This window comes from Scomber japonicus, chromosome 4, assembly GCF_027409825.1.
Source record: "Scomber japonicus isolate fScoJap1 chromosome 4, fScoJap1.pri, whole genome shotgun sequence".
In the NCBI taxonomy this organism is placed as follows: Eukaryota; Metazoa; Chordata; class Actinopteri; order Scombriformes; family Scombridae; genus Scomber; species Scomber japonicus.
Window position 1 is genome coordinate 7394712 of NC_070581.1, and position 24192 is coordinate 7418903.

General features: G+C 38.8%; 2 protein-coding genes across 2 annotated transcripts; one reads left to right on the top strand and one right to left on the bottom strand.

Annotated features, from left to right (window-relative positions):
- The first annotated feature begins 3034 nt into the window (after window positions 1–3034).
- On the top strand, window positions 3035–7327 carry LOC128357534 (keratin, type II cytoskeletal 8-like). Its single transcript, XM_053317897.1, has 9 exons — window positions 3035–3962; window positions 5420–5628; window positions 5735–5795; window positions 5891–5986; window positions 6095–6259; window positions 6386–6511; window positions 6627–6847; window positions 6944–7002; window positions 7107–7327. Exons 1-9 carry the CDS (start codon window positions 3462–3464, stop codon window positions 7325–7327), a joined length of 1659 nt encoding a protein of 552 aa, XP_053173872.1. The 5' UTR covers window positions 3035–3461.
- An 8977-nt stretch (window positions 7328–16304) lies between these two features.
- zgc:171775 (STKc_p38 domain-containing protein) lies at window positions 16305–23599 on the bottom strand. The gene is made up of 12 exons (XM_053316877.1): window positions 23466–23599; window positions 22143–22272; window positions 21306–21364; window positions 20330–20441; window positions 19112–19141; window positions 18619–18666; window positions 18359–18473; window positions 18157–18228; window positions 17400–17479; window positions 17163–17241; window positions 16555–16728; window positions 16305–16366 (listed from the first exon to the last, which is right to left on the bottom strand). Exons 1-12 carry the CDS (start codon window positions 23597–23599, stop codon window positions 16305–16307), a joined length of 1095 nt encoding a protein of 364 aa, XP_053172852.1.
- Between the last annotated feature and the right edge of the window lie 593 nt (window positions 23600–24192).

Sequence of the window (24192 nt, forward strand, 5' to 3'; positions counted from 1 at the left end):
AATATTGAGGTAAAAAAATAATGAAGGTCATGTCCATTTATCATACAATAAATTGATAATTAGATTATTGTAACTCAGATTTTGTGCATGGTTTAATTTCACCAGACATGTTGGAACTATGTTCTGACATCACACTGCACAAACAGCTTACATATGTTTTGTTTAATCAACCATTTATAGTCAGCTGATCAGGAGTTTTATCATTATTGTTGAACATCACTAATGCACCTCCCACACCTAAGCACATGACCTAAAAGATTTGATTTCCTTGGTCCAAAATACCCCAGTAAAATCATTTGAAACATGTTACAGCAGCATGATACTTTACTAGTATTAAATAACATTATTTAAGACAGATGCTAATACCTAACTGGCATTAAAAAATAGCAACAATGCCATGACAAAATCAACTGATCCTCCTTTAATTACTCTTTCTTCTTCTGTCAGCAGGTCCCCTTGCCAAGTTTCAGTAGAGTAAACTCCCACCTTATGATTGGTTCTCACAGAGAAAATGAGCTTGTGAACATTCCTCTACATGTACTGACTAGAACACCTAAAATGTCACCCGTCATATCATATAAGATCAAAAAAACTTGTAGCGGACATGTAGGTGCCACTACCTGAAGGAGAGGTGAAAAGCCTCCTGCTGAAATGTCATGATATTTAATATAATGACTGTCGGTTACTTTCAAAAGGTCACGAATGTAACAGGGGATAATTTATGAATGTGAAGTATGTTTGTTTTTGTTGCAATGTTTTGTTCATAATAAGTTTATTATAAACCAGCATGCATGAATCATGTCCTATTTCCTAACTCTGCCTGCATTTTACAACCACCAACACCCTTCTGATTTCCCTGAAATCCTGACCTGCAATCAGTAACGATTTTTGGTGTGTGTGTGTGTGTGTAAGATCACTTTGTGTGTATCTATGATACCTAGTTTTTATTTGTACACTGGTGTAATGTATCCTCTCACCTAAATGTCTCATTTCAACTATATATATACTATATATATCTTATGAATTAATATTTAAGTTATCAGTTATTTTATTGACTTTCTAACCTGACTACAGGGCATATTCTGCAAAATTGAGCCAAATGGCTCCCGAAGCCAGCTACACTTTCAGTAGCACTTTTAAATGGATGTGAATGAGGGAAATTAACAATTGCTAGTAGATTTCTGGAGCATTACTGGAGGCCCAATCTGGAATAGCAACAAAATATGTGTGTAGATAGGACTTCCTTTAGGACCTTCTTCCTGTTTTCACATTCTCGATTAATTAGGAGAGTGAACACTCTTATGTGGATGTTCTTTAGTTCTTTAGTGGTGCATTTTGATTTGCTTCAATTTTTTCTTGTGGGTAAAGAAACCAAACTGAGTACTGATTTTGACCGGAGCAAAGAAATGATAGTAAACTCCCTTAGTTTTGTTCATTGGGTCAGTGCTCATTCTCAGTGCATGGCATTTCAAAGCATGGCAGTGGCATGCAACAATCTTCTATAGAAACCATGCTTTAGTAGCTATGTATTATAGGGAAAACATCTGCAGAAGCACATGCAAGCAGTGTTAACATTAAAAACTTTGCAGATATGAACACATTTTGTGATATATGTTCCCCCTAAAACATAATTTACTCATGTAACATTGCAGGAACAAACAGTGTATGTTGCATACTGTATAACCGCAGTTCTTAGACGAGAGAAAGTTGGATAAGAGTAGACTGGTATTTTCTTTAGGGGTGTGACTCACTAGTTGCCCTACAGCTTATTAAGAGGCTACTACAATGAAACTGGCAGGCCAACACCTATACTGCTGCTGAGATGGGTTTCAACAAGTATCAACAGTTTTAATTCTGTAAGAGCCAGAAACCTGGTCTTACTTTAAACTCCTGAAGTACTGTACATGCAGCTGCAAGCTGACATTTAATGCAGTAGAAAAAACACATTGTAAATTTCCATTGTAAATTTTCAACATTTCAAAAAGTTCAACATATTCACCATATTCCACTGAATTTAAAAAATAATAGTGAACCTTAGTGATGATCGCAAACTGGCAGAAAATATGAGTGATGAGGACATTATGAGCAGCACCCTCGAGCAACCAGGTGCAGGCCTGAACGCATAAATAACACGGTGGTGGAATTAAATAAGTCGAGGCTTATATCTACTTCAAATGAATGTGTTTTTTTAGTATTTGAAGAAAAAGTTTTCATTCCACTCAACATACAGTCTTAGACATGTTCTCTGTGTGGGAGTGTCAGTACCTCGCTGCCTGCAAAAACCTACCAAATCTCTTACTCTTTATATTCCTACTAGATCTAGAACAGCTTTTTCTGTTGTATCCCATCAAATAACAAAATCAACATTCCAAAACTTCCTTTTATTTTATTAGTTAGTCACATGTGTCTCCTCTCCTCATGCACCATCTATTTGTCAGCATAAATCTGCAAAAATGATGCTAGATGCTGAAAAAAAAGAAATTAGAAATGTCCACATTAATGGTCAATGGTTAAATGCCTCTGCCCTCTAACTGGTTTGGTCACAATATGGTTAAAGGGTAAGCTCACTAAATTACAAAAACGTTTTTCTTTCATTTACCCTTGGTAGTATGTAGCCATGCAGATAGTTTTTTCAGGTTTAAATGTATACTAGACTAGTAACACTGTGTTCTGTTGAATATTTCTGTCCCAAATTTAATAAAAAAAGGTAATAATGAACTCAAAGGTCATTATGATTTATTTGGCAGAATATATATTATATTCCATTTTGTTTAATTTTTTTGATTTGCAAAATCACAAGAAAGAGGATGGAGATCTAAGAGAATATGCAAAATCCCCAATCCCTTTAATCCTGGATTTGAATTGAAATAAGAAAAGTAGAATTGTATGCCTAAGCAGCACAAAAAGGATACTTTCAGAGCATGAGAATTTAAATATGGATAGACACTGTGCACCAGACTTATACTCACACATATGATTTAATCTTTTCTTGATGCTTTACATGTTTCACATTTTAAAGTTTTCACACTTGATTTATCTTGCGTGTGTTCCCCAGCTATTGAAGTAAAAATGTCTTTGATAATATATCTGTCCTTCCCTTTCACCCTGCGGCTCTGATGCCATTCCTCCGCGAGCACCTGGGTGTGTCGGGGCCTGATCACCTTACAGGGGTGGCACTGAACAGTCTGACAGGTTGAGCTGCTCCGAGTCAATCTACCTGCCTGCAAATGCACTTTTCAGGATCCAGGTAATTGGATGAGGCTGGAGGTGGAGGTGCAGAGGAGGTGGAGCTTAGAGATGCCTCCTCCTCACTCAGAGGCACATAAAAACCCATCACGGACTTGTAGAAGGTACTTAGAGGGAACTGACTCACCTCTTAGTGGTCTCCACTGCTCTGCGAAACCTCTATCTCTCTGCTCCCCCTTCTCTCTGTGTACCTTTCTATAGACACTAAAGCAGCCATGTCTATGAGATCCATGAGCGTGAAAACCGTCAAGTCCAGCTACAGCTCTGGCGGCGGTGGCGGCGGCGGCTTCAGCAGCAGTGGCGGCTTCAGCAGTGGTGGCGGCTTCAGCAGTGGTGGCAGCCGTATGTCAATGGGAGGTGGAGGTGGAGGATTTTCCTCAAGATCTGCCGTTACACTGAGACCATCCTACTCTGTCTCATCATCCAGCGTTGGAGGTGGAATGATGAGGTCAAGCATGGGTGGTTTCGGCGGTGGTTTCGGTGGCGGTGCCGGCGGCGGCGCTGGTTTCAGCTCCTCCAGCTACAGCATGGGAGGTGGTTTTGGCATGGGTGGTGGTGGAGGCGGCATGATTCCCCCCATCACAAATGTCCAAGTCAACCAGAGCCTGCTGACCCCCATGAACATTTCCATTGACCCCACCATCCAGACTGTCCGTACCCAGGAGAAAGAACAGATCAAGACCCTGAACAACCGCTTCGCCAGCTTCATCGACAAGGTAAGGGCAATCTTCTGTCTTAAACTGACGTCCCAAACCATTGTAAAAGAAAATCTTGTCTACGATCTTAAATTGACATGCCATGTACTCTGTTCCAATCCACAATGTTTTGAAAATTTGGTCTAAAAACATTTGGTCATACAATAGATGATGACATGAATGAGTTAATTGTTTTTTGCAAAATTGAATTGCTGCAACTGGCCACCTGGGCTCATTAAATATTACACAGCAGCTGATCTAGACCTAGTCTTGTTAGAACAATGGCAACCAACACTACAAAGTATAATATTCTTAGTAGCCTATGACTATAATCTATTCAGTCTTTTTGGATGCAACATGTCTTAGCTGCAGTATAGGCACTTTACTTCTAAAGCAATGTTCTCAAAGCCAAACAGTGTATCCTTTACATTAAACTAAACTTAATCATAACTGGCCCCTTGCCAGCTGTCTCTGTAGTGAGAGGCAGGAAACACTAGAGTGGCTGTATCTAATGACTGATGGCTCTCTGTGTGAGGGGAAGAAGGGATCAGGTTATCACTGATTTCCATGGCAGCAAGGACTCGCAGGCCTTATATGGTGCAAGGGATGCCTTGCAATACACTGCACGATACTTACAATTTAAGCTTGAAGTTTGAAGTCGTCTTTGCATGCACTTTTGTCATATATTCCGTACGATTAGGGAGAATGCAATAATTGTTTTTTTTTTCATTCTTACTCATTTTCATGTATAATTAAAGACCTCATACAGAAGATGAGGCACCATGATCCACCCATGCACAAATAAAAAAAACAGGTTAACCACACCCTGCGTGAGAAAATGCTCACTTAGTTTTTTCTGCCGTGTGTACACACCACACCTTACCTGTCCTCATACAGGTGAACTGGTCCCAGTGTGTACTCCTTACTACAGTGAAATATTTTTTTTAAATTTTGCATGCATACAGTTGTTTTAATTGTAATAGTTTTAATGAGTTAAATGTTTAATTTTATATCTCCATAAAATAGAATTGCCTTAAGAAGGACATTTACCTACACACCCAGAACGGGCTAAACCCCTCTTGGCAGAGCACTTCCAATACATTTTCTGTGTGTTTAGAGAAAGTGTTCAAACATGCTTCTCCGAGATAACTGGATCACTAGAGCTCACTATACTGTGCAGGGACTCCAAAGCGGATTGAGTGCCCTGCATTTTCATGCAGCTGCAAATATTAGTGCGTACAAACACTTTTTGTGTGGATTGATGGATCACCTGAGCAAAGTTAAACAACAAAGACAAACATCTTTGTTAGAGTGAGTGTGCCAAATCATGAAGAAGAGACAGTAAATATAATAACCGTCTTTAAATTGTATTTAACTGAGAGTGTTCAACCACACAAATCTAAATATCTGCCTTAGTCATGTTTACCTTTCCTGGGCTGACAGTGGATCTAAACTTGACAAATAATGTTTCCTTTTAGGTCCGCTTCCTGGAGCAGCAGAACAAAATGCTTGAGACAAAGTGGAGCCTCCTGCAGGACCAGACCGTCACCCGCTCCAACATCGATGGCATGTTCGAGGCTTACATCAGCAACCTGCGCAGACAGCTCGATGGGCTCGGCAACGAGAAGGTCAAGCTGGAGGGAGAGCTGAAGAACATGCAGATCCTGGTGGAGGACTTCAAGAACAAGTGAGTTCAAACCAGCAGAAGAAACCATGTGTCTGTGAAGAATGCTGTAGTTGCTGCCCACAGTTGTTTTCCATCAGCTAATTTCTGTTCTTATTGTTTCTTTCAGATATGAAGACGAAATCAACAAGCGCGCCAGCGTGGAGAATGAGTTTGTTCTCCTGAAGAAGGTAAGTCAATCTCACTTCGCCATGTCATTAGCAACAGTTAAATGAGTTACTGTTTGGCATCCAATGTAACCTACTTTCTTCTTCTCCACCAACAGGATGTGGATGGTGCCTACATGAGCAAGGTTGAGCTGGAGGCCAGAGTTGATGCCCTTCAGGATGAGATCAACTTCCTCAGAGCTGTCTATGAGGCTGTAAGAAAAAATATGAATGATCTGCAATAAGATGGAGGACATAGATAAAAGAATAGAGACAGAGATTTAGTGCTACCCTTATTCATCATTCTTATACCTCCATTTCAGGAACTGCGTGAGCTCCAGGGACAGATCAAGGACACCACAGCTATTGTGGAGATGGACAACAGCCGCAACCTGGACATGGACGCCATCGTGGCTGAAGTCAAGGCTCAGTACGAGGATATCGCCAACCGCAGCCGTGCCGATGCCGAGTCATGGTATCAGCAGAAGGTAGGTTGAAAGGGAAAGTCATCTCACCAGCCCGATATGAAAAAAAGCCCCAAACATCTTGTGATTAGAAATACAGGGAACAGTATGGATCAGTAATAATGGTTATTTTCAATGTTATCCCCACAGTACCAGGAGATGCAGTCCTCTGCCGGTCAGTACGGAGATGATCTTCGCTCCACCAAGTCTGAGATTGCTGAGCTCAACCGCATGATCAGCCGCCTCCAGAACGAGATTGAGGCAGTCAAGGGCCAGGTAAGCTTTTACACTTGAGTGCACAAAAGGTTTTATATGATATTAGTTTCCTGAACATATTATGTTTGAAACTAGCATCACATCTAAAGTGTTTGCTATCCTTCCAACCTCTCAGCGTGTCAGCCTGGAAGCCCAGATTGCTGAGGCTGAGGAGCGTGGTGAGATCGCAGTGAGGGACGCCAAGGCCCGCATTAAGGACCTGGAAGAAGCCCTCCAGAGAGCCAAGCAGGACATGGCCCGCCAGGTGCGCGAGTACCAGGAGCTCATGAACGTCAAGCTGGCTCTGGACATTGAGATTGCTACCTACAAGAAGCTTCTGGAAGGAGAGGAGTCCAGGTAAAAGTCTTAGTCACTTTGAACTCATCTGAAACACAGAGAGAAAGAAAGAGAGAGTGCATTGCTTAAATATCTAATTTTTGTACCTCTATACAGGATTGCAGCTGGTGGTGCATCCGCAACAGTCCACGTACAGAGCACAAGCTCAGGCTTCGGTATGTATTGACATACAGTATCAAGAACTAAAAGTGAGCAATTCATCATTTCATTTAATAATTTAATGAAAATCCATCTAAAAATATCTTATTCTCATCTCCAGGTGGCTCCTCAGGAGGTGGCGGCTACGGTGTTGGCGGCGGCATGGGCATGGGCATGGGCATGGGCGGCGGCATGGGCGGCGGCATGTCCGTCAGCATGGGAGGTGGATATGGCGGCATGAGCAGCATGAGCATGGGCGGCGGCGGCGGCGGCATGATGTCTGGCGGTGGCTCCAGAATGAGCAGCAGCAGCTCCAGCTTCAGCTCCTCCCGTCGTTACTAAACACAGCAGTCGTCTTCCTCTCCATTCTCCCTTTTTCTCCCCCTCAATCCCCCACACAACCATTCATAAGAGCTTCCCTCAACCTTGCAAACATACAACAGCCTCAGAAGAGGTTACATCAAAATACAAGCAGAGGCAGAGATTATTAGACCAACAACAGTGAGTAGCAGAGAGTTGAGTCAGTTCACTCTTTCTTAAATCAGTCAGCCTGGCTGTCTTTTGGTTGCTGGATATGCTGTCGTGTAGACTTGAGGATACTTGTAGTATCATGACAGAGAATCCTTACAAGGCAACTCTTTTTGCTCACAAAATGACAACAGCAGTCTTAGATTAGCACAGGAGTGCACCAATATAGTGCCACACTTGGAACTCCTCTTTTCTGCAATGTCTCTACTGCTGTCTCACATCTGTCATTATGCATTTTTGACATCACCAAAAGCAGCCACATAAAACACTTTTATAGTTGAGTTTTTGGGATCCACTTTTTCTTCTCCTGTTCTGAGAGAGAACTATCTCTCGCTACAGTATGCAAACGGTGTTTTGATCCTGCTTTACTTCTATTTTCACTTTGACTAATAACAACACATGGATAAGGCTGGCTGACTGGCACAACCAGATTTATTGTAACTGAATGTGTAACATCTAAATGGCTGGAATAAATCTGAGTTCATAATCATATTCATTTTGTCTTTTGTGATTATTGGTGTACTGTACCTTTTGAACAATACAAATGATTTAGGTTTATAGTTGACTGTTTGCAAAGTCCCACCACACTTAGTTACTGTTGCTATGGCTGTCAAGTTCTCCAGTCTAGCACAGTAGCTACATAGTGAAGGTGGATAGAAAGTTAACAATTGACAATACATTTTTTAACAGTGGGTTTTCGATTTCACACAGAAATAAACATCAGGCTTCTCCAGCTGACGTTTTAAGTGTTTCCCACTGATCCCTTTTGAAATGGGAACCATGTCAAATGGTCTTAAATACACACAATGGCTAGTTAAATATAATGCTAAAACACTGTAGCTAAAAAACAACTTAACTGCAACTAACTGTTATATAGACTCAGATAAGGTATCAATCAATCAAACAAACTTAATTTATATAGCACCTTTGATACAGGTTAATGGAGTTCAAAGTACTTCACAGTTGCTGATAATAAGACAGAACAAATATAGACCAGGGACATAAAGAAAAGGAACAAAAACAATGAAGGAACACAAAGACCTATTTGAGATTGATATGATGACCCGATAACAATACAGGCTGAATGAACATAGCTGTTGAAACTGTGTAAGTTATCATTTTTTATTAAATTTCTATTTAGTTTAGACAGACAAAGGTTAAGAAATGTGTACTCATTTGTGAAAAATAAATAATATGTGAAGTGAAAGCGGCTTTCTGACAGGCATGGTAGTGTCTGGTTGAGGTATGCCTGTGTCAGCCATATAGCTTATACTCCTATTATTATTTTTTATTATTTTATTATTATTTAACCCCCCAATGTCACTGCTCCAAATGAAGAAAATCCCTCCAGTTGAAGTTCCTCAAAGGAGCCAAACACCACTCTGACCAACAAACCTCCAAAACTAACTGTTGGGTGAAAAAACAGACAGAGTCCTGGTTTGAACTACTGTAACACGGTTTCATTAATGCTTACATTGACAGATCATATACTTCTTAGGAAAGACATTTGCTGTGTTAATTAAAACACAGACTGTGAAAGATGAACTTCTACCCACAGCTTCATAAAACATGTTATGTACATCTGTCTTCATCATTCATCACTTCAGCAACAGGTTCTTTAAAGGTGAAAGAACTGGATTTTTAAAATTCCCAGGAACAAATGCTGACATGGAAACACAAAGTAAATAAAGCAAACTTAAAATACACAACTGCTGTACAAGCAAAGCTCCAAAAGCACCTTTTATCTGCTCAATTAATTTTCTACACCACATAGCATGTCTGCACCCGCTCAAACGTATCTATGCAACAAGCTAAATCCTGTTTTGTTTTGAGCCTCTAATAAATAGGCTGATTACTGTGAAGACAGATAGCAAGTCAATCTGGCTGCTGCAAACTGGTTACGCCGATGGTTGAGGATATTAAAAAGCTGCCACACCTATGACTCATATGTGAAAAGAACGCTGAAAGTGAAGTGGTGAGGTGTGTTTTTTATACGATTGCCAAAAGTGAGAGCGAGGACGAATGGACGCTACATGTTCCTACAGAGACACGAAAAGGGAGAGATCACAGGAAGATGTAGGAGCTCTGAGTGGGTGTGACATGTTGCAAGGCTTCTGTCTGTCACATAGATGTGAAGAAAGAAGATAAGATAAGAGTTAAGATCAGATAAGAGTTCATTCATGCAAAAGGAAGATGTTTGGTTTACATAATATTACTAGTAAAATAACAATGCAAGAATGAAGTAGAAAGACATCAGTGAAAGGAAGAGCAAAATACAACTGTGCAACTCATGCATGAAGGACAGAAAAGGCCTATAGATAGTTGAACATAAGTAGCCTAATGCAGTGGTACAAATCTTTTTATATTACTTACTGAATATTAACACTGTGAGAAGCAGCTGCCCCATGGATAACTGAGGAGACGTGACAGTGGAGCAACTTGAACCTGGCTGTGAGTTATGGTCTAACTAGTCTCCGTCCACTTATTCAACGTAGAAAACGTAGAAAAACGCTCTATTTTAGTCAATGTGTCATCTATTTTTGCTGGACATCAAATCACCACAGAGCAGATCGTGCGGGACAGGAAATCGTGTACAAAATACAAAATAAAACACCGGGTTAATTTTCAAAATAAAATACACCGTGTTTACGGCGGATTTCCCTCACTACAGGTCTGAAGTACAGGTCCGAGGTTTAGATAAAGTTTATTGTGACTTTGCTACTACTGTATGGGCTAACAAAATAATAATAATAATAATGATAATAATAATAATATAGTAATTTCAGCATTCTGTGAATATAAGCTGTAGGTTATCTGTGTTTGAAATATTACCATCTGTATTTAAACTTGATTCATGTTGATTAGATTCATGTTGACTATGCCTGCACCACAATGCCAAAAAATTTGGCACACGCACATGCTGCCCTTTTCTGACTTTGAGCCCCTGCCCCTCTGTAATCATGTGCACGTCCCTGACTGCGAGCCTGTGCCAGGCTTTTGTTTTTCCAAGCATTCAATATGAATTTTGGACTTGTTCACTGGCAGAGAGAAGAGGATATTGTACATCCATAGACTCGCCACTAGAGTGTGCCCTTTCATCCTAACTCTTCATTATTTTACACTGATGGATGCTGAGCACTCAGGAGGACAGCTGTCTGTATGTCATACTTTCTGACAATCACTGTTCTGTGTCCTGTGTAATAACAAATTCTTGTACTTAAATGTATCCAAACTAAAGAACTGATTTTTGATTTTTTAGATATAACAAAGTGTATTTGGACAGTTCTTGGGCTGCAACTAATGACATTTTAAAAGGAAAGACAAGAAAGCATATCAAGAAAGGACAATGGTCCCAAACAAGCTGAAGAGCCACATGGATAACAAACATCCCATCCAAGTTGAGAGAAAGCTGGCCTGCTTCAAAACAGCACAGGATGTGACCCAGAGACAGTAAGGCTGTTTGTTGGATGCAGTGTGAGGTTGGATTGTGTGAAAGTGTCTGATAAGGCAATGGAGACAAGTTATATGCTACCAGAGCGTATTGCAAAGCAGAAGAAACCTCACACAATAGTGGAGACACTCATCCTCACTGCATGCAAAAAATTGCAGGTGTCATGCTGGGTCCAGATGGGTGAAAGTACCCTTCTTCTGATGAAAAAGGACTAAAAAAATTACAGGTGATAGAAAGATGAATTCACTGACATAACTGGAGCTGCCCAACTTCTGGTAAATGTCAGATGTGGATAATGACTCTATCAAAGAGAGACTTTTCTGCAAACAAATGGAAAGACATACAACAGTAGAAGAAATAGTCAGGGTGACCGATAACTAGTGATGCTCGATATTGGCTTTTCTGCCGATATCCGATATTGTCCAACTCTTAATTTACGATTCCGATAGCACCTGATACCGTTATATGCAGGCTTTTTACACCAAAACTGTTAGGTAACAACATAACATATCTCCTATTGTGGAGTTGACACATTATGCCTAATTTTATTGTGATGCCCCACTGGATTCATACAGTACATAAATGCAACATGGCTTTCCAGATGTAAACACTGTCTGTGCAAAAAAAAGAAGTGCCAATTTGGCACTGCCATATTTATTATGCTGTTTTGCAGTCATTGCAAATTGCAAATTTACTATCCGTAGGACACATTTAGAAAAAGTTCCAAACCACAGACATAACGTTTCCACTGCAGGAACTTCAGGGTAATTTTACAGGCCGGGCCGTTGGTGTGTGTCTCCAGTGCAGGAACCTCCATGAAGGAACCTCTCCCGGAACTTTTACGGGCCTAAACAAGTATCTGCCTCAGGGTAGAATAATGGTCTGAAACAAAAACTTCTCTTACCTTTTGAAATGTTTTGCATTTGTTGTTTATTTGTCTGGCTTTATACCTGCAAAGCAATACCCTTCGGCCCGGAAAAGTTCCTGGGTGGGGCTTGAGGTTGACTTGGTGCTGATTGGGTCTACTCAAAGCGGGATGTTACGTCAACAGAAAGCACCAAAATAAGCGGCATTTTTAAAAACTCAGCAGAAGAGGAGTGGTAGTAGAAGGCGTCGACACCACCGTAAAAAAGGTTTATAACGTCCACCGCCATGTACACGAACACACAAACGAGAAACGCAGCAACCACCTCAGCTCCTCCATGTTTACCTCCTCATCCTCATGTCGTTTTTTTTGTTGTGTTTTCGGCGAGTCACTTCTGTGATGTCGCGGTCAGAGTCCGTTGGGTCTTATCTGGGTCCTACTCTGCTGTGGAGACACAATAGCTGAGAGCAGGGCAGATTATCCGGCTGAGACATGAAGTCAAACCATCTGTCTTTAACTTCCCATCTAATTTACAAAAGGTATGTGTGCCATTTGGCTAAGGAATTCATTCATTCATATCTATAATTCATATGTCTGTAAGCATTTGATAACAACTAGATGACACACTTTTCTACACTTGGTTTTTCTGTCTACATGGAGTAAAGTACAATACACTTTCTGATGCTTAAAACTTTAAAAAAAAAAATTGTTTTATTAAGTTTCTTACATTTTAGCAAGTACCATGAAGGACCTTCAAGGAAAGCTGAAGAGAGCCTGCCAGTGGACTTCCCTCAGCATTTCCATGAAGCTGAACCTCAGTTTAATATTGTAAGTATTTGCATGTAATATTTCTCAAACACAACACATGAGAGCATCAAGACCCTGATCATATTAAAACCTCTATCACAAATCGGGAAGAGATTGGCACAGAGGATGTGTTCTTGCTCAGGGAACATATCGAAGAAACACAATTTGGGTTTGACAACCACCATTCAAACTTATTAATTAGTGGTGTCTATGTTTTTTAAAATTAGGCTGCACCATATTGCAACAATTAATTACCTCAAGTACCAGAGTGGCAGCACAAGAAAGAAACTCTCTCTTTCAGGGGTTTTAGCTCCCATATAGGTCTAAATATTTTTCTAGGGGGATTCTTTATGGTTTTGCACTTACCTTAAATATTTCTGCTACTTAACCCTACAATAATAATAATGATAATAATGACAGTGATAATAAAAATAATAATAGTAATAATGATAATAATAATAAAATGATGATAACAGCAATATAATTATAACGATAGTGATGATGATGATGATGATAATAATAATAATAATAAGAAGAAGAAGAAGAAGAAGAAGAAGAAGAAGAAGAATACAATGATAATGATAATAGCAATAATAATAATAATGATCAAATGAAATATATATATCCTACAAGCAATTCTCCGGGTTCCTTTTGTTCTATTTATGTCTTTATCTGTCTGTCTGTCCCCCATGTCTGACGTTTGCAACAAACAACCCGCATGAATATATGTTGACAATTTTATTTATTTATTTTTATCACAATTGAGCGATTTATTATCACTTTTTAATAGTGCAAACACGTCATTCCTCTATAGGTGTAATGCGCTAGTTGGCAAAACCATGCCCAAGGGTTAGCAGAGGTGCAGGGTCAGGCTGTGTAGATGGTGAATTACATCAAATCTTACCTCTTCTCTCAACTGTGCACTGAAATGGTAGCTGACCACTAAAGCCTTATCCTCCTCACAAAGGTACACCGACTTACAGTGGAATGTCCTGTCCAGTCTTTATGATCTTTGAGAAAAACATGCTGTCATGCTTTGACTTGGTGGTCAACAACTCAATGAGTTTTCATCCACAGACAAGATTGAAGGGTTCATGGGAAAGTTTGTCCTGTGGCATGAGGCTTTAGAACAGGTCTCCAATAACATGTTCCCACAGGCAGCCAGGAAGACCACACATTATAAGAGCCACGTGTAGCTGATGTCAAGGATTATGACTGGAGCAGCAGAAAAGTTCATTTTGAGAGAGTGAGAGAGAGAGAAAGAGAGAGAGAGAGGGAGGAAAGCACTGAGCTTATTTTTTTAGCATTACAATAACTACTTCTTTTCCCTGTTAACTACCTGTGTGAGTTGGTCTTTCTCTCTCTCTCTCTCTCTCTCTCTCTCTCTCTCTCTCAGTCTCTGTCCCTCTCTCTATCTCTCTCTGCCCCCCTCTCTCTTTCTCTGTCTCTCTCTCTCTCTCTTTCCCTCTCTCACTGGCTCTGGGTGTGTTGCTGCTTTGATGTCAAATTATTTTAATTATTTAATAATAACTTGTGTTGAGTTGTAGTATAATTATGTACTACATTAAGAAATGACATGCCTGCCTGTCTACTTCTCTGTGCTGGATGTAAGAATTTGAGTGTTGGTAATTCCACTCTTAGACATACTGGTTTTTCATAAGAACACAATCAACCCATCTGTGTCCGCCTCAAAGATCGTATTTTATGATGTAATGCTGCCCCCTAGTGACTACTAGCTAGACATACATTTTTATCATTTTCAATACAGACACATTTATTCTTGGTGATATATTAATTACATAAGTAACAGTTCTGCTATTGTCACAGTCCCTATTCAGTCTGTGTATTTTAAAGCTCTTGTTATGATTAGTTGAGCTATAAATGCCACTGTTTTATGATTTTATTCAGGTTATTGTCTCACTGTTATTAAATGCAATTTTTCAGATTACATGTCCACTTCTTTGTACCTGGCTAATTTTCACTTCTGATCTTTATTTGACTGGGTGCAGTATCCGGCTATATCCACATTTTTTGAAATATAGTTACACAGTCAGTGTATATTTGCTTTGTTAATGGATTTAATATTTCATAAGTTTAGAGGACCAACAGTGACTGATACACTCAGTAGTAGTATTTTGTGTACTTACAATATGGAGAATGGGAACATTGTCCTGGTATCTATGATGGTGCAACATTTCATAACAAATTGACCATAAATAAGGCTGCAACTAATATTAACAATAATATTATTGTATTATTTAATTAGATCCTGACTATATACATATACTGTATATCGATGGTCATTCATTATTGGCTAATAATATGTATATATATGTATGTATGCTGTGTTTATATATATATATATGTTTACAGTTTCAGTGCACTGATGTAATTTTTATAAAAACTACATTTATTCTTAAACTGTAAAATATCATGCATCCATTACATATATTTGTCAAAAGTGTTTGGTAACCACATATGTTGATGTATTTATATTTTATAAATACATACATAATTTTTTTATAAAATGATGTATTTATATTTTATATTATAGTTTGGTATAAGATTATTGGCCAATATATCAATATCAGACTTTTTTTCACTCCCTAATATTGACATCAGCCCCACAAATCCAGTATCTGTTGGGCATTCATTTTAATTATTAATGGGTTAGTTGTTTGGTCCATAAAATGGTGAAAAATGTCAATACGTTTTTACCACAATGCAAGATTATGTCCTTTAATGTCTTTTTGTCCTGACCATCCATCCACAACCCAGAGATATTTAGTTTATTATCATAGAAGATTAAAGAAGCTAGAAAATATTCAAATTTGAGAGACAGGAATAAGATAATTTGTAAATTTCCTTCTTTACCATTGGCAACTAATCAATTAATGACTACACTCACTTTTACTTCAGCACTTTTTATGATAAAGTAGCAACACTTTTATTTCTGTACAGATTTTGGTTACTCTACTCACACAATGTTTATTGATGTTACAAGTGTCCATGTGAGCCCACGAAATTAGTCGACAGCAAACAACTATTTGCTATGTAAAGATATAGTGGAATAATAAAGTTCTGAGCAGCTTTGTGAGCTGTCTTTTTTCCTCTCCCAACTTCATTGAGTAAAAGGATGCGCATAGTTTTGGTCTGAGATGCTGGTGCTCTAGTGTGACATCTAGTGGCGCTGAATGTCATACTGCACCTTTAACACAACAACACATTTAAAAAAAAGTTTATTTTAAAACATTTGACTGAGACTGGTTTCCAACAGTCAGGATAGCAAATGTCACAAAAAAATCCCATGCTACACACCCATTACATGTGAATATCATACAACATAAGACATACACAAACTGTTCATGTAGTCTTCAGTAATTCATGAACTCAACCCATAACTTGAATCCGAAGAGTTCTTTGCCATCGTGTTTTCAGTACTCTATCTACAGTAGCATACATAATGGTGTAACATGATTTGAACAAACATTAACTCACATTATATGAAGAAATAACATTTTACACCAGCAGTTTAGGTGGCAAATATAGAGAGCAACGCACACACACACACATACACACACTTTCTCTCCCTTTCACAAAAACACACATATACACACACTGTCACACTGAGAGGTGCCAGCACGTCAGGTCAGGTGAGACAAGGTACCCTACATGGCTGTCATGCTGGGGTTGTCAGGGTCAAAGGTCATGATCTCTAAGTGGATGAGATCTGATTGGATAAAAAAAAGGAAAGCAGTATTAGAAAGTTCACACAGAACTGCTTGCATCTGTCCCAGTACTGAACCTATCTAATATACTTTTATGAAAAATACTTAATTTATTCTCACTTATATCACACATTTAGAAGTTACTGGCTAAACTCAACCTCATTGTAACAGTCTTTGCAGCCATACTTACTCTTCCACTCCCCAACAGCGAGCTCCATGCTCTCAAAAGAGTCGTCATAAGGCCCAGAGTCTGGCTCGCTCTCTGGATCATGATACTCAGCTAGGAAGGGCTGGGACAGTCCCTGCTTAGCTGTCAGCCGTGTCTCTGGATCCAGCAGCAACATCCCCTCCATTAGATCCAAAGCTGGAGGCATTGAGACGGAAAACACTTTTCAGTTTTTAAACATTTCTCAGCCATTTCTTAACCATGGAGGTGAGATATCTGAGAAGTCACTTTCAATACTTGTTCAAGCTCTTCTTGATTAATAATTTATAGCAAGGGGAAATTATGCAGGTGAAACTGCTCCAAACAATGTACATCACAATTCTAGTAGGGAAACTGGACACATCTGACATCCTACTAGGGATTGTAGATGAAACTTGGCTATATGGTAACTCTAGCAAAGTACATCAAATGGTAACATTTACGTTTAACACTGTTCATGGTCCCAATAACTTAGTAGAGAAAATGTTGCAAAGACATCGGGTAAAGTCTAAACAAATTAAAATATTTTTAAATTTTTGGAAAAAGTTATGTATTTCAGTTTGTAGTCAACAAGTAGACACAGGTCAGCATACCATTTTCATCCATGGACGGAAACACCTCTTTGAAGTTTTTCTTCTTCAGTGGAGGAAGACCTTGAACAAATGATTGTGCCTGGAAAACAGGAAATAATGTTTAATTTTAGTCCAATGCAGGACATTATGATTACGAACAGAACAGGACATAAATAGCAAAGGTTAGAAAAAGCCTGGTAGGCTACGAAATACTGATGTTAGCCAGGATGTTAAGGCATCATACAAGACAAAACTCACATCTTTACTCTGCATCTTCTGAACCAGGGAGGAATCCGGTGTTCCTGTCAGACGAAGGATCTTCTTCAGCTGATCAATACCTGAACAGGCTGGTTAAGGAGGCCTCAGAATGCACAGAATCCACATACTGTAGATCTGGTTTTAGCAGAGCAGTCATATGAATTGGAGACATCAGCAATTATAATAGGTTGCATTTCTACAAGTCTCGTATTTGTCACATGACAAGGCAATACTTTGTTACAGAATATAGCACCTTCTTATAGTTCTTGTAATGATTTTCTCCTTTACAGTTGTAGTGGTTGAGTTTTTGGTGACATATCTGTATACAAAAAAATATCTATTTAAATTACTCCAGTAATTTAGTATTGCATTTCCATTAAGTTGAAGCAGCAGAAGCCAAGATCTTAGTATGGGTCAAACTCCAAAAATACAGGATCCTACATTTCCTATAATGCGCCTCAACAAGGCTGACAGATTTACAGGCTTTTAGGCTTTAATAATCAAAAGGGTAATTTTCCTAGATTTTAAAAAGCTGCTTCGAGAGCCACACAAGACATTCAGCAGTTTTCACAGGCTAACAAGTGAGGCTAACAAGTAAAATAAAGGGACTGCACCATTTAAGACTTACAAAGCTGCACCTGTTTTCAAAAAGTCTTTATTTTAAACACTAAAAAAGAATTTAGTATGAATTTTTGGCTACTGTAACTGAGCCTACACAGTTTTATTACAGTCCAGCGTGCACGGTGTGTGAGGATACTGTCGTGTCCGGGGAAAAGCACCTGACCAGTAATCATCTCAGCCAGGATACAGGCGGCTGACCAGACGTCCACTGTGAGGGAGGGCAGCAGAGAGATAATTTTAATAACAAAAAGCTAATATTTTGTCATACACTATAATATCCTGTTATATTTGTAACAAATAAAACATTACTATTTGTATTAAAGCTGTAATAATATTACCTGTCTGACTGTAGTGCATCCAGTTGAATATGACCTCTGGTGCTCTGTACCAGCGGGTCACAACATAACCAGTCATTTCACTCTCTGTCTGTCTTGCCAAACCAAAGTCCAGGATCTGAAAATAGTTAGGTTCACCACTCAAATGAAATGATGCCAATTTTAGCCATAATCGATTTTTCAAGACACCTTTTGATGCATTTTTTGTTAGAGCCAATGTTAATTCAATTGTAATTGTAATACCAAAAAGGTATTAAACATACCTTTAATTCACAGTTCTCACTCACAGCGAGGTTACCAGGCTTCAGATCCTAAAACAAAACCACATGACATTTCTTAATAGTATAAAGTTTATCATGACTAATCTGTAACTGATCAACAATCTAGTTTTATGGGGGACACTCATGTGTTTGGAACTATTTTTTTGGACTGACATAGTGACTTCCTTGAGTGCCACCACAGTGAAGTTGCCAGGCAAGCAGAAGAGAAGGTTACTGAACCCAGCCAAAAAAGATATTTACATGTTAATTTGTGAGCTTTAAAGATGCTGGTAGGCAGGTTTTGTTAGATTTGAGAAGACTAGGTGTTTCCCCTTGTTTCCAGTCAGCTAAGCTAACCAGCTGCTGTAGCTGCTAATTTAGTGGACAGGTATGAGCTATCAATACAAACTATTTCTTTAAGTGCACTGTAGTAAACACTGATTATGAGTCACACACAGTGGTTAGTGATGTGTTATGAAGTGTTCAAAATACCAACCCGATGAATGATCCCTGCAGAATGAATATACTGTAAAGAAGGAAAACAGATATTGAAACACAGAGTATAAAACAGCATACAGCATCTTTATCAGAGCATACTGACCCACATGATCTGAGAGGCTCATGGCTCCACCCACAGTTAATTGTGAGGGCTGTTTTATGCGTTTTTCCAGCCCATAGAGGAGCACTTGATGGTGACAATCACACAGAGATAAGGCCATTTAGGAGAAGTTACTTTTTGTTTCCATTTTAAAACGTGCTTTACCTTTTGTTTCCACAGAGCACTCTTAGTTACACATTGACTAGCTTTCAGTGGAAAGGCATAAATAAGGGTAAAGCGGTCAAACGCCCACATTTTTGCAGATTGCATCTGTTCTCTTTGAAAGTGGCATAGTCCATCTGGAGTTGACAGGCTGTGGCCTGCAGCATACGCTGGGGTGGTTTGCAGTAACATGTTAGGTCGTAGATCCTGGCTCTGTCTAAAAACACTGAATTAGGCTTTTTGGGTTGAGAGTGAGTGGCTGCTGTATTTTTCCTTTTTTTTTTTTGTTATTGATGTGGTGTTCACTGTCATGTGGATGATGAACTGGACTGTCCTGTTGTAGGGGGAGCTGATGTCCTGCTTAAGTTGCAGCATCAACAACATCAATTCATCCAAATCTTCACTTCAACTGATACTTCAGCTTCACTTGGTGCTAACCCTCAAAGTAACACTTAAACCTCATAAAGTGCTTGAACTTCAACTGAAACGACTTTTTTTAGCACTTCCCTTTTAATCACTACTTCAACTTCTTTCGGTATTTGTATTTCAACTGCTCCTTCAACTTCTTTCACTATTTTTAATTAGACTGCCACTTCAACTTGTACTATTTCTATTTCAACTGCCACTTCAATTTCTTTCTCTATTTGTATTTTGATTGCAGTACTTAAACTTAACTGAAACTTTAGCTTATTTTAGCACTTCCATGTTAATTTCTACTTCAACTTCTTGCACTATTTGTGTTTCGACTGCCACTTCAACTATTTCAACTACTTCAAATGTATCAACTGCAAATCTTTATATGTGCGTACACTTACATTTTTCTTTCTCAGGAAATATAACCTTGTCTAGTTTTATTATATGTATATATTCGACTTGTACATTGGTTTCAAAAGCAATTACTTCAGTGGCTCTATGGGCTTTAAATAAAACATCATGTCATAAATGAACACTTACCTTGAGGCCTCTTAGAAGCTGGTAGAAGAGGTATGTGATGATACGATCAGTTAACCTCCGCTTTTTCATTATGTGGCCCAGATCCTGGGCAACGAAGGGCATTACAATATAACTAGAGAAGAAGAGTAAGAGAGAGAGAGAGAGAGAGAAAGAGAGAGAGAGAGAGAGAGAGAGAGAGAGAGAGAGAGAGAGAGAGAGAGAGAGAGAGAGAGAGAAAATAAACAAAAACAAATCAATAGTTAAAAAACTAAAAAACATACTGTAAAGCAGGTCTAAATTAGGCCTGTCAGTCTTCATATAAAATCCCATTTGAATTTACTATGCACTTAAACACAGGCTTATGTATTGCCAATGCCACTGTCAACATGTACTTATTTTTGTCCACTAAAGGGCATCTCAACATTACTAAGAAATAGGCTATAGCTTTCTTGCTAAGCAATAATTAAATTAAGGCATAGATAAATAACGTTAACCTGTCAACTTTAATGAGCATTTTCAATCTAAAAAAACATTCCTCTTCTTATTGTTGCCTCTTTCAATGAACTGAGCAAAAGTGACAGTAGTTTCATTTTCACACACAGGGATGTCAAGATGAGAAGATTGAGATTTGCTAATGTTAGCCAACCTATTTATATAAAAATACACATTAATAGTAATTTCAACATTCGATTTTTTTGACAGTTCAAATTATATCCGAATACCAAAATTTGTTCCAACAGCCATAGTCTAAATACTGTGGATACCTACGATATTCCATAGAGTGCTCATTGCTATGGTGATGAAATACAACTGCGCAAACCATCCAAAACAAACATGAATAAGCTTGTTCTTGCACATCCTTGCTTGAACTTTTCCTACATGTGTACACACACACACACACACACACACACACACACACACACACACACACACACACACAGGATCTCATAAGCTGCTGTAACTAGCAGAAGAATGTGGTTCCTGACTCCTAACTCACAAGGTTTGGAATTTTTCCAGCGAGGAATCAGGTGTGAAGACGTCAAGGAGGCAGATCACCTTTAAGGAAAAACATGGAGAAGATTGTGTTTAATGTAAAACACTTGAACACCCACACAAACTCTACATTTACGAAGAGGGTCAAAAGTTAGTGTCACTGCATCTCTGTTTTAAAGTTATAATCAGATTGGTCTTAGTTATTTCCCCGAGATCATGTATATATCAAATCATTCTTCCAGTACTGACTTTATTTTCTGGTGATGGCGTTTACACTCATACTAAACAAAAAGTCCGTTCCTCTTTTTATTCTGAAAAATAGTAGAAAGCAGCAAAATAAGATATAAAAGGGATCATAAGTCTTTTGGTTTAATAGTCTCCAAATAACACACTTAGTTAGATCTCATTGAACTCAGTGACTTGCAAAGATTAACTCATAATTCCAGGGTTATGTAAGTGCCTGTAGCCCTTCAAAGGTTTTACAGCAAAACTTACTGAACCATGAGAGTTCAAACAATACACAACACTCCCAGCTTGGCTGTGAGATTATGGGCTTTTGTTTGGACGGTCAACAAAGTTTGTTTGTCGTCAAAATCTACTTTTCTTGAAAGAGACAGATTAAATAAAACGGAAGACTGTGAGCAAGATTAAAACTACACCAGCTAGCATGGATCTTAATGAATTGAGCCATTTTGATAGAGGTGACTTTATATAAGTGTAGTTTTTTAGTCAGTTTATGTCATTTATAATACATCGTTTTCCTTAGTATATGCTTTAGATTTACATGCCTGGCTGAATAAAGAATGAACAAGTAGATTGGATCCTTTTCTCAAGTTCTTACATTTTCATGCTGTATGTGACGAAGCAGTCTGAGTTCCCTATAGGCCCGTTTGGCATGGATGAGGGACTGGAAGGGCCGATACAGCTTCTTGATGGCCACCTTATCCTTGGTCTTCTGGTCCATGGCAGAGCTAAATGGGAACACACAGTGAGCAAATGAATACATGTGTTGTATATGTTTAGTCCATAAAATAATGTAAAAAGCAGAAGATTTGCTTCTTTTGCTAGGCCAACAGTCTAAAACCCAACAATACCTAATTTAAAATCATATAAAGTAGAAAATGCAGCATTTCTTGTTGAATGACTTAGATGGAATTATGTTTCTGACAAATGACTAGTTGATTATTTGACTAATCGTGTCATATGTCATGTGTTTTTTGTTCTTTGCAGTACATTGAGAATAATTTGTTAATTTGTTTGTAAAGTGAAAAGACACATTGGTAGATTGGACCTGTTTACTAAAATCCCTGCTGTTCTTATAGATAAATAATCCAGCTCGGTCAGGGCCAAAGTCCCCTCTGTTGGCCCACATCTAAATATATACTGACTAGATATCAAAGCAGTAATAAGCTCATGTCAGCCAGTCACTGTCAGTCAGTGGTTTATCATTAGACAGCTTGTATTCCTGTGGGCGGGGGCTTGCCCTGTGTTTGTGGAGGAGATTCTTGTTGTATTGGAGGACCTGCATTGACTTGCTGACTTGCCCCAGGCGGACAATAGTGCTTCTGTTAGCAGATGTAATCTAGGCCTCTTGGATGGCATGCAGCATAGTCTGAGAGTGGAATGCAGACTTAAGGCCTACATGAATTCTAGACAGCCTATAGAAAATCATTTGTAATGCAAAGCATGTATTGATGGCAAGCACATTTGAAGTTTACTAAACAGCATGCCCTAAAGAAAGATAACTATTACAACACACTTGGACATTTAATCATGATTATCAATCTACTAATGTAAACTATGTGTTGAGTGGATCATTTACATGGTCCAGGTTAAGCCTTAATGAGTATATTATATGTAAATACACATATTCTAAGGGGTAGTTTTACCAGAGTGTGGGATTTATCATCAGTATAAAACAGGAAACAAATACATCTTATACTATATATACTGCATTTCCTTTTATGTTGCGTATTATGGCAGTTATATGGTTAATTACAAGCTACACTTTTCTCCTGATGGCAGGATTAAACATTTTTTATGGGATTAATAAAGACAAAGGCACTAACACTTTTCATTTTGCTGCTTACAAAAAAGAAACTGACACAAACTCTGCGGCTCGCTCCTCGCCAGCACACCTGATGCCCTGCCCGGATAAACTCACCAAACTGTCCCGTAAGCACCGGAGCCGACCGCCCGTAGCGCCGTGTATCTCTCCGGTACTTCCCACGTCGTTTTCTGGATCTCCACTGTATGGAAACCCGCTCTGGCGGAGGAATCATTCACCGGAGACTGCATGATGGCACTCTTTCCTTTTTGATTACCAGACGAGCGTTTCAGTTATAACCCGTGTTTATAGCCCTTACACTGCAACCTAACAGGTGAGATAGCGGCAAAGGTAAAAAGGGAGAGAGGACACGCCCCCCCCCCCCTCCTCCATCGAACCCCCCCTCCCTCCACAGTCACATGGTAAACTGTCACACCTTCAGTTGCCAAAAACATGCTGCCACATCTCACCTGGCCTGTGTTTTTATATAACAAAATAGAGTGGATCAGGGTAATGTGGGACATTTTTTGCAATTCTGACTTGTTCCCCACATTTGCATATAAATCAAATACTTTATATCAACACCTAATATCATTATGAAATCCCTAAGATGTTTTCTTGTTAAATCAGAGAATTTTTAGATATTGTACTGTATTGGAAAATGGCACATACTAATGTTCCTTGTGTCAAATCGTTTCAGAATTTGTAGATTTTGTAATCAGTGACACAATTTTTTAGGCTTAGAAATACTTTGATTTATACAACACCAACACTTTCTGAAATGTACCCATATTTGTTCATTTAATTTTGTTGGCCTACATGTTTTTTTTGCTTTCTGCATCAG